Source organism: Cryptomeria japonica, chromosome 2 (assembly GCF_030272615.1).
Source record: "Cryptomeria japonica chromosome 2, Sugi_1.0, whole genome shotgun sequence".
NCBI classification, from domain to species: domain Eukaryota; kingdom Viridiplantae; phylum Streptophyta; class Pinopsida; order Cupressales; family Cupressaceae; genus Cryptomeria; species Cryptomeria japonica.
The window spans coordinates 502917059-502928666 of NC_081406.1; the positions used below are offsets into that span (position 1 = coordinate 502917059).

At 33.9% G+C, this 11608-nt stretch overlaps 1 protein-coding gene across 2 annotated transcripts in view; it reads right to left on the reverse strand.

Moving 5' to 3' along the window:
- The window catches only part of LOC131078914 (lon protease homolog 2, peroxisomal), a 54177-nt gene extending 48910 nt beyond the window's left edge, over nt 1-5267 (reverse strand). The window contains exons 1-5 of one of the 2 annotated variants that reach the window (XM_058016750.2): nt 5014-5267; nt 4777-4915; nt 4407-4525; nt 4212-4311; nt 1038-1207 (exon numbers count right to left, since the gene is read on the reverse strand). In XM_058016750.2, the coding sequence (XP_057872733.2) occupies nt 1038-1207; nt 4212-4311; nt 4407-4525; nt 4777-4883 (496 nt within the window). In that variant the 5' untranslated portion in view covers nt 4884-4915; nt 5014-5267. The remainder of the gene's footprint in view (nt 1-1037; nt 1208-4211; nt 4312-4406; nt 4526-4776; nt 4916-5013) is intronic. The other variant, XM_058016751.2, reaches the window with a different exon arrangement.
- Nucleotides 5268-11608: the final 6341 nt, after the last annotated feature.

Genomic DNA, 11608 nt, shown 5'->3' on the forward strand with positions numbered 1-11608 from the left:
CTTAAGTATTTAAAAGCTGAAATTCAAAGTCTTGAATTAAGTTGGACAACAAAGTTGAATCAAAAGTGGTATTGAAGCTTATGGCATCAAAGCCTGTATATGACAAACTCATATCAGATATTCATACAGTCAAAAAAATAATGAAGACAAAGAAGAGATGCTTTAAAAGTGTTGATAAAATGATAGAAATAAAAATTCATGCATGGTTAAGTCTAGTTCAAGGGAATACAACTCTATATACTATGAAATGACTTGTCAAGTCTGTTTGATCTGTTCACTGTTGAATCTAGATAATCTTAATATTGAGAATCAAAGAAGGGGTGAAGGAAATTCAGACATCCAAAGACGAGTGTAATTCAGATGATCCAAGTCTAGAGGCATCTCCAACTGAAAAAAATCTATTTTAATTTTTGATTGTTTGGCAAGACACCATATGACAAGGCCCGTCTCTAGAACATTGACTGTCACAGTGAGTGCGGAGGTTTTGAAGACTGTTAAAAATTTTGACTGGGATTTCTTAAGCACTAAGCATGGACATGGATCACAAAGTAAAAAGAGACATCTGCAGTGGTGGTATCAATTTCACAGTCAGTTGCTTATGACTTTAATCATTAATAGAGAGTGCTGAGAGTGATGATCAAAGGTCTAAATTTTGATTATAAAAAAATTGTGTAACAAAAGACAATCCACATAGGTGGATAATGTAAAGATACATGAAACAAATGTAAAAGAGCAACATGTAAGAGTCATGTGAAGAGTTAATTTATGCATTTAAATGCAATTTTACCATCATATTGTGAGTCAAAAGTTATGCTTTATACACTTTCTTGTGTTTAATTTATTTATGTTTAATCATGCACTATCTACTGCAACACATCTAAATAAAATGTACGCAATTGTTTGCTTATTTCTCTAAAGATATATTGCTAATGTGAACAGTAAATTACAAGAAATGTGCTCCAAAAAATGAACAAAAGTATTCAATGCATTCAGAAGTATTGACCGTAAATGGAAATATACCAAGATTTAAATTTTACCTGTCCTTGTCATATCAAGTCCTGAAACTCGTGCAATATGGTAAGCACCCTTTGCATTCAACTCAAGCACTTTGAATCTGCACAATCCTTCAAGCACTACCGTATAGGTGACTCTTCCACTCGGCTTCTCCATTCCACGAGACAAATGTAAAGCTCTAGCAGCAACCCCCCTGTGATAAATAAGGTGAAGCATTTAAGTTGTTACAACTTAAATGAAATGATTCCAAGCCATTTGTAGAATATGTATTCCTTGCTTATCTAATATATATATTTGTTCTATGGTGAATGTACAAAATACTGTTAACATTAATATTACTGCTACAAAGATGACATTCTACGAGATGTCCTTGGAGACCATGGGATGATCATTAATCCCAATGATATGTTTTCCTGCTAAGCAACAGGGATTTGTTTCTTCTTCTTTTTGTTTTATAAATTATGTCTGGCTTCTTCTTAAAACATTTTTTCCTTTTTGCAAACTATTTTGTTGCCCTTTGTTACTTTCAGACTCTTTGACAGATGTAGTCTAAGTCACAGGATACGGCGATTTTCATGGATGAGGTTCGAATTTAATCGAATTTCAAACTTCTATAAAAAAAATCAAAGTTAATCGAATTTCTTCTATAAAGCACTGCTATCCGCCTCTAAACACAACTCAGCTGGTCGTGGATATTCTTTGTATATGCTTTGTATCTATTGGGTCATGAGTGTCTGCAACTGCTGGGTCGCCCTCGGATTTTCTCCAACAAGGGTCGCTATTCTGATAATTTATTAGAAGTATACATGTATTTTAAAATAAACAAAATTATAGAAGGCGAATTTTATCCGAATTTTTTTTCAAATTTTTCCCTTGCCAAATTTCATCTGAATTTCATGGCTGTCGAATTCGAACCTTGTGACTTAGGTTGTAGTTACTCAAGCCTTCTAATGTTATAACTTGACTTTGTATTTTGATTATTGTAGACCTGTTTCAGATGCTTGTTGACATTAATATACTTTCTCTTTTTTCTGGTTATTTATGGGATTAAGTTTCCAGCTCTTGATGCTCAAGTTGGCAATGTTCCCACGGCACCATGTCAGGTGGCAGTGGCTGCAAAATGATGGGCTGGAAGAGCCAAGTTTGAGGCCAAAGGTCATGGTAGTCCAGTGGAGGCCCATGATGCTGATGAATGAGTCCTTTCTAGAGGCCCTTGAGTTTGTGCGTTGGCTGTATTTTTTGTGTTGTGGTGTGGATCTGGATGTATTGACGTTTGCCCCTGTGCAGTTTTGTTCATGTTCCTTTTGGTTAGGTATTTGTATGTTTGTTTCAGCCAAGGATCTGTATCTACTTTTCTTGAGCAGGGGGTGCTACAGAATCCCCTCTACTATTATCTTAAAAAATATACTCTCTTTTTGTTTTTAAATGTGAGCTCCCCCATTAGATCAGAGGATGCACTGAATTGCTTCTTCTCTTGCAGGAGATGGGTACGATTGTAGATGATGAGCCAGTGGACAAGCCGACAGCTCAGATCAGAACAAGGTTGAGGAAAAGGTTGCTGGATCACATGGAGAGGAGCTGGCAGCAATAAAATTAGAGTTGAGGTAAGTCACTATGTCAACCACCTTCTGTCAGGACACTCCAACTATTGTGAAACATCTGCTGGCCATCCATTACAAAGGGAAATTAGAAGTGTCTAACTCATTCACACTCCCCAGATTGAAAAGAGTGAAATTGATGAGGCCAGCTATGAGATCTGAAATTTTACATGGTGACCAGTTCAAGGGAATGGAAGATGCTATAAGCAATGGATCTGTTAAACTCAAATCTGTGGTGTTAGCTGCTGGTGGCTGATCAGGATGTGGGTTCAGGGGAATGTGGAATCTGGTGTTGGCTATTGGGGGCTGTCAGCCCTCCCTACATATTTTGATTTTTGCTGTTTGTTCCTCTTCCTGCTTTTTTGAACTTGTTTGGTTTAGTTGATTGTTTGGCTTCTGCCTGCTACACCCCTGCATGTGTTGGTAACGTCAGTTGTTGTTTTGTTTCTTGGTGTTTTACTGGTATTAATCTCTCGGATTGGGTACCCTTATCAGATCCTCATTATATTATCTTTAAAAAAAAGACAAATAATTCAATCGTTGAAAATGCTGCAATAAATAGATAGCTAATTCTTGTCTAGTACTGTTGACTTGGTGGTCAGCACCTCCTTCGGGGTTTGCGACATGGCTTAACCACCTCCCGTGGATCTGGGTAAGTCTGGTGTTTGTGACGTTCGTTGACAGCTCGAGCTTTTGGCACAATGGCAAACATAACAACAATTGGTATCAGAGCCTTGGGTCACGGGTTCGAATCCCGGGATGTCTCCTTCATTCCATCGGTGCGGAACCCTCAATCAGTGCTGAGGGGGAGATTGTTTACTTGGTGGTCAGCACCTCCTTCGGGGTTCACGACATGGCTTAACCGCCTCCCGTGGATCTGGGTAAATCTCGTGTTTGTGACGTTTGATGACAGCTCAAGCTTTTGGCGCAACAGCAAACATACCAACATAGTACCACTTCATTTCTTTTCATGGAGTCATTTTAAGGTACGCATTGTGCATCATTATGATCAAATATAGCTGTCTTGAAAGAGGTTTCAAAACATTGTTTCTTGCCCTGTGTTGCAAAAGATCAAAGGTACCACAGAGGTTTGACTTATGCACGTTTCAAGAACCTGTTAATTGTACACATCCCTCCAATTGACTAATTTCCCTTAGGAGGCAAGGTTGTTCATTTTGCTTGAGATAAATAAGAATGTCATATTCACTTCACAAAGTAAAACTGAGAAGTCTGAAAATAAATGTATTGAACAGTTACTTATCTACATAAAGACTACATGGATCGGTAGCATGCACACTCCATGCTGCCTACAAACTTCGGTTTCTGTACCAAAGCAGTGTGTTTGCATTCCCTATTTATTCGTCTCTTACAAAATGTTCATTGCGTCAAATCAATCACATTTTAATAAAGGCCCTTTTCCTCCGTCATTTATAGAGCACTGTTAAATTAGACAATAATTGACCATAAGCCTAGACTCGTTAACTAAACCACATAACTATTCTAATTCATCTTACTTGTTAAGTCCCATTTAACTGTTTTTATGATTTGCAGACACCAATATGATTCATTTCTTTCTTCAATAAAGAATGTGAAACAAACCTCTTATGCCACTGGAGATGGTCTTGTGGAGACTTGATACCATCAGACGAAGTACTCAAATATCCTTTCCCATTTCTCTCCCCCATATCTGTAATGTGACCTTACCATGGTACAATTGTCAACATTATCAACAACAAAAGTAGAAAACTCAATACCGTACCTACTCGTACTAGTACATAAAAATAAAGTATTTACCTGGTGATAAGGCAGGCAAAGCTGGGATACCCTCTGCAACCTGTGTATCTCTAACAGGAAGAACCCCAATCAAACCTTTCTCCTCCTTTTGCCACAATTCTTGCTCCACTAACTTCACACTGAGATTAAAAACATAATCAAGACATAAACACAAGCAGAATTGAGTTGAAAACATATCAAACCCTAATCAATCACATTGAAATACCGTCACTAAAACGGCATTAGAAACCCATAAGGTTCAATTTTTGAGTTCATGTGCCTAAAATTTTAAAAAAACAACCAACTTAATTTATTAGCAGAATGCAAAACCATTAGGCTTATAATTTCACGGCAACAAAGCTAAGTATAAAACTTTTATCATTTAAATTACCTCGCAGGTGAAGTGCAGCGGATTCTAACAATGGCGCCGGGCAGGAGAACCCTGTTCCGGAATGGCAGAATCGCCAATTTGGCCGGCAACTCTACCGAATCCGTCATTTTTCACAATTTTACAATCGTATGCCTAATTCCTGTATGCCAGCAATCTTCTGATCAGAATTCTAACCTACCAAACACAGCAAATTCTGATTTTAATCATCTAAACCTTCACGTTTTCTCAGGCACTCACCTTTCAAACTTTCCTCAAAAGCCCCAGCTGCCCTGTCTCACAAGTATGTTATCTTTTTATGAAAAATATCTCATTTTCCTTGGCCGAAGCCCCGGGAAAGATATTTTCCTCTTGGAAATTCTCAGAGCAGCCACTACCTTGAGAATAGAAACTGGATTAAATAGTGTGAACTTTTACAATTTGTCTGTCTCACTCTCAAAACAATGACTGAGTAACACGATTCTCTAAGTTTTCTCCTAGCAATTGATCATTTAATAATAGTAAACCTTCATAGCTACGAAAAGTTAATTTCTTGATCTCATAATTGATTGATAATAACTAGGGGAAAGGACTCAGTAGTTGTACACCCTAACTTCGCACTTCTCAAAATCCAATATAACTAAGGTTTCAGGGCCACATCATCAAATATGATGCCACATCAGCATGCTTTTTGTCAAGGTGTCCAAAATAGCCCCAAAAAAAAGTGAGACCAATAGGCATGCAAAAGAGACCCCAATAGTTGTGTCGCTGACATGGCATCACCTAATTGGTTACTTTTTACAATATTAGTACATTTCTTAACAACTATTGGTACATTTCCTAACAAATGTTGGTGCATTTACTAACAAAAATTGATATTTTTTGTTTCAAACAATAAGTTTTATTTGTTCAATTTTTGGAACAAAAGGTATCAACAACCCTCACAACAATTGGTACATGCTCAACTACTAGATCCTTTCCCCTATGTAACACGGAAATTACATGGCTAGATTAGCACTTCTTCACTTTGCTTTGAACTCTTGGTTGCAGTAACTAGTTTAACTGCCGTATTATTGTTGTGAAAATTTGTAAATGACGAGTCTTACTGAATTCAATTTCATCCATTTTAAGACTTTAAATTTAAATATTATTATTTTTAATTTGAGTCAATTTTGGATCTAAATTTGATTTTAATTAGGTTTGGATCTTTAGATTTTTAAATTTAAATTTATTCTGAGTTTTCAATCAACTTTTTTTTTAACTAATCATTAGAGTATAAGAATTTGACATTGAAGTGTTGATAAAAGGACAAACATATATTTTATTTTTGATATTGAAAAGATTAATATAGAACAAGGTCAATTATATATTATTACATCATTGTGAGAATAGAATGGCATCAATATTAATATCAATAAGAAAAAATTAGGTATTTGCAAGACTACTGTTTGATCCTAATATTATATATTTCTAGATGTAATAAAGATAAATACATGAGACATGCTTAACCATAATAATTTACCTTATTAGTTTTAGGTTTTTTAATCAACTTAATTGAATTAAAAAAGTGTGTCCCTACATAATTATGCATGTAAATAAGAAATCAGCATATATTAAAAAATAAAATTATGAAATCAAAATTTTAATAAGTAACATATAAATATATAATATCTACAATACATTTCAAAATAAAAATAAATAAACAATTATCAAAATATTAAATATAATTTTTATTTTTTTTATTGGTAATTGGCCAAAATCTGAATAGCTTTTGACTGGAGCTATGAACCCTTCCCCATCCTATGGAAGACCAAGAGTCACAACTTAGAATTTCACTTTAGATGTCCCTATTGAGAGTTGAACTTGGGTCTCCACAATGAGAACCCGGTGTTTTAGCCAGTTAAACTCAACCCCTTGGACAAAATATTAAATATAATTTAATAAGCAACATATAAATATATAATATGTATGATACATTTTATAATAAAAATAGAACAAAACAATTTTTAAAATATTAAATATAATTTTTTTTTTCAAATGAACAATTCTTTAAATAAAATAAACTATTTCTTAAATAAAATAAAATTTATATAATTAAATAATAAATAACACAATTTTGTTTTTTACCAACAACCAAAAAAAAAAAAAAAATCTTAAAATATCTATACCAATTAGATTCTAACTTGTCTTCCATAGTAAATGCTGCAACATGCTTGGCCCATTCCAATAAAGTAAAATAAAAAGAAACCATTATTAGTGCTTATAAATAGTTATGATGGGAGAAATTTCTTAAAAAAGCAAATAAATCATTTGAAGTGTAAATATGGTCTATATATTCTCGTAGTTGGGCGTAAATAATAATAATAATAATAATAATAATAATAATAATAATAATAATAATAATAATAAGTGGAATCCCTCGTAAGGCATATAACGTCACAGAGATGAGAATATAGATGACGAGTTTGGCTGGTTACATCATTCTTTCTTTAGCTATCTCAAACCTACACGACTCTCTCTCTTATCCTCGTCAACTTTGAATGGTTGTCAATGATGATGATATTATTCGGTGTAACTAAAGATATTATTTAATTGTTGTTTAGTTTTATTGATTATTGATATTATTTTAAAATGTTTTTATTAGTTTTTAAAGAATTGTTTGAATGTTATGATTTGTGAGATTATCAAAAAGTAGTAAATTTATCGAGTATGATTTTTTTGTATTGAAATATTGTAAAAAGATTACATAAGATTGAGTATAATTGATAAAGATGATCATATATTTTTTAATTATGACATCCACCTAGATTCAAACTATTGGAAGTAAAATATATAAGGGATGAGGTTAAGAACGTGTCCTAGACTAATTCGATACAATACGTAGCCATTAATGTTTAAGCCTTAGATGAAAAGATATAAGAACATGTCTCAAACTAATTTGATACAATGGGTAGTCATTAATGCTTGATTCTTGAATAAAAAGATATAAGAACGTGTCTTAGACTAATTTGGTACAATGGGTAGCTATTAATGCTTGACTCTTAGACGAAAAGATATAAGCATAAGCTCAAGATTTCGTATTGAATAGCAAAAAACAAAAATATAAAATATATTTAATTATTTTTTAAGAAAGAAGCAACTTTGAAACTACTTTAATTTATTAATATTAATGATGATTTTTATTTTTTTTCTTTTTTCTTTTTTTTTTTTTTTTTTTAGGGCTTCGGCCCTAGCTCACCCGGTCGTGGATCGCAACTTAAGGCGTGGGTATGCTCCCCATGGTCTTGAGTTCGAGTCCCCGGCTATGTTAACACTGTGTGTGTTGCTACCTTGTGAGTGGGTTGTACACACTGGGGGATTAGTCTTGCTTCGGCAAGGACACCTCCAGATTCCACGATAGTGAATATAAAAATTTTTTTTTTTTTCTTTTTAAACATATATTTCTCTACATTAATATCATGAAGGTGATAGTTAAGTCTTTTTAAAATATTTTGTTTTATTAATGAGAATACCAAATTTAGGTACAATTGTCACTAAAATTATTTTCTTAATATATCATTTAAAAATGACACAACACATCATTTGGATTTTTTTGTGTTTTCCCTCTAATTATGTTGAAGGCATTCCTTATATGAAATTAACAACTTACTTTTTGAAATCAATGGTTTAGAATTGAGGAGAAGGATGCAAGACCATAGAATTAATCTCAATCGTGTACTTACATTTAGATTAGTTTAAAAAAATATTTAAAAAACATATTTTAATATTATTAATTAAAAAAATGTGTATAAAAGAAAAAAATATATCTTTTAATATTATCTTCTTTTGATAAAAATGTCTTTTAATATTGTCTTCATTTATTAGGATTTCTATCTTTCTCTCAAGTTTACAAAATTATTAAAAAATAATTTTCTTTATTTTTCTTTTTCTTTAAGAATTAATTTTTCATTAAATTTAAAATTTATTTTAATTATTTATGTATTCTTTTTTTTTATCGATAACCAAGATAATATATTGCATTAAATAGGAAAGATTTACATCCAAAATGCTGATAAATAGCCTGCCACTATATGGGGTCTTGCCCCTACAAAACCAACAGAACCCAAAAAAACCTGAAAAAGACACAGACCTACAGGACCAGCCACAACAAAAAAACCAACCATACATACACATGCCCCAAAAAAACCCGACAGTCCCAAAGGACCTGTCTATCGAAACCATCTCAAGGGCTCTTCCCTTGAGAAGTTTGGAATACCCCGGCTGGGCCCTGCATCATGCCTCTCACTCCCTCCACCTAGCACTATTCTCGACTTGCCACCACGCATTGAACCACGCTCCACCACCTTCGCGTGCTTCTGTGGAATCTGATGGCGAATCATAGGCCTCCCATCCTCGTCTAGAGGAGCTTCAGATCGAATTGGGGTCAACTTCCCACAAATCTTCACTCGCTCAGTCAACCCCAACTCTCACACATACTACACAATCTCCCTCCATCCCTTCCTTACGTTCTCAAACTGAATTTCAACAGGTCGAGATGCCAACCGAATTACGAATGGTTGCAGCTCCCCCATTTCTACGCCAATCCTCTGCCACAGCTCTTCCGTCATCTTCAGCCCTTTGCCAATAGCAGCACCAGCCACCACTTCATTCAAACATCCCGCCCATTTGGGTCGCAACACCAAAGATGCACTCGTTGCACCTCCTCCGTCGACTTTCCCACCGATAATGCCAGAGCAACGAACAGCAACGAAATGTCAAGGTTAGTTCGAGGCCGGCAATCAAAAACCAAAAATTCCTCACCAAAAATCAACCGCACTACCTTCCAAAATTCCTCCCCATCCACCCTGAAGACATTCATCAGCCTATTGCTCGAGATCAAGCCACAAAATGTTGGCATTTAACCGTCCGTTGTCAAGGAAAATTTTGCCTCCATCTTGTCTCGCCTCTTCACCAAAACCTGCACACACAACCAACACCAAAAACCAGCAACTACAAAACGCCAGGGAACCAAAATTCAAGGCCTTAAAAAAGACACCACCATCACATGACATGATTGCTCCACACAAATTGTATCAAACCACACATCATCACCATGCCAACTCACTGATTGCCTCCATCATCTCTCTCTCTCTCTCTCTCACATATATATTCCATTTTTCTTCTTACATTTATCCCTTTATCTTTACCAATTTATCTCTCTATCTCTCTATTTATTTTTCTCTTCCAATTCTATCTATTTCTCTCTCATCTTTTTCTATCTTTATCTCTTCATATCTCTATCCTCCCCATCGTGCTCTCCACTTTCTTCATCTCTATCTCTATCTTTTTCTCTATGTCTATCTCTATACTCCTCTCCCTCGCTCACTCTCCCCTCCCTCCCCCTCTCTCTTTCAATTGATATCTCTACCTCTCTCTCCCTCTCACCCTATTTAAAACATAGCATGATCATGTTGGTAATAGAACATGAGTATCTTCTTGATTTAAAGGTTTTGTTTCAATTATGAGTAGATCCTTGTAAGTGGATGCATATTTTACTTGAATCTATCACTTCTCTGTTGAAACCTTTATTGCACAAATGACATCATTTTCTAAGTGTCTGCCAATTGACCTCATGTACTACACAAATTCATGCAAAAAATAGACCAGATTTTTCCCCAATTGACCTTCCACATCTCTTCCCATTGCACATCAAGGTGCAATTGCTAGTTTCAACATTGAGTGTTATGTTTAGCTATGTTCATGGATTAATTGCACAAATTTTTCTTTGACATTGTCATTTATAACTCGTTTAATTTTAAAGTTATTTGTGGATATTTTGGCCTAATTGAAAATCTACCACTCATATTTTTCTACATGGAGATTAGGGTAAGTTTAATTTAAGCATATTCTCTGCATGACTACTTTGTTGGTAAACATGAATTTTTCCATATATTGTATCTTGAAAAAAGTGAAGGTGATACATATTTGATTAATAGATGTTAAAATAATGCTATACTTCATATTTTACTAATCTATAAATTTAAAAACAATGTTGTGATACATATTTGAATATTACATGATAACTTTTATTGGATTGAATTTGCAAATTATTTAATTGGTTGGATTGTGTTGATTGTTTTGACTAGTTTGTTTATTGTTTTGATTATTTTATTGGTTGTTTTGATTAGATCGATCGACTTAATTTTGTTGAGTTTTTTTATTATTACAATATCATTAGTATAATGGATGGTTTACCATAGAAAGTTGAGTGATGAGCTATTTATTTTATTTGGTGTTGGGGTTACATTGTGATTTTTTCTTTAGATTAATAATGGGTACTTTTGGATGAACATTGTCTTGGCCAACATTAGTTTGATAAACATTAATTAGTATTGGTAGGATTTTGGTTGGATGGTTCTTGGTTTATGATTTTATTAAGGTTATCCAAATTATAACTAAGGAGGTAATTTGACTCTTATTTCCATAAAATTTATATTTTTTTCAATGCATATTTTAATGTATGAATTGGTCTATTTGGATGTTTCATATGTGAGAAATCCAAATAGTCATGGGAATAATCACTTTGATTAGAGAGATTGGCAATATTACTATCGCTATCCATTTGGTTTTCATGTGAAATTTGATAAGAGATTTCTCCAACATGGTAAGGAATTTGGATTCATGCATGTTATAGAATGGCAAGGTTCTCTTCATGGAATTTCATGTTATGATTTTGTTTATTTATTATGGTAGGTGACATGAAAACATACGTTGGCTGTTATTTTGGGACTTTTGACTTTTGACTCTTGCTTTTATTTTTTGATTCAACTTTTTTAGACATTTAATTTTGGATTATTTGGTTAAACATAGGATTAAC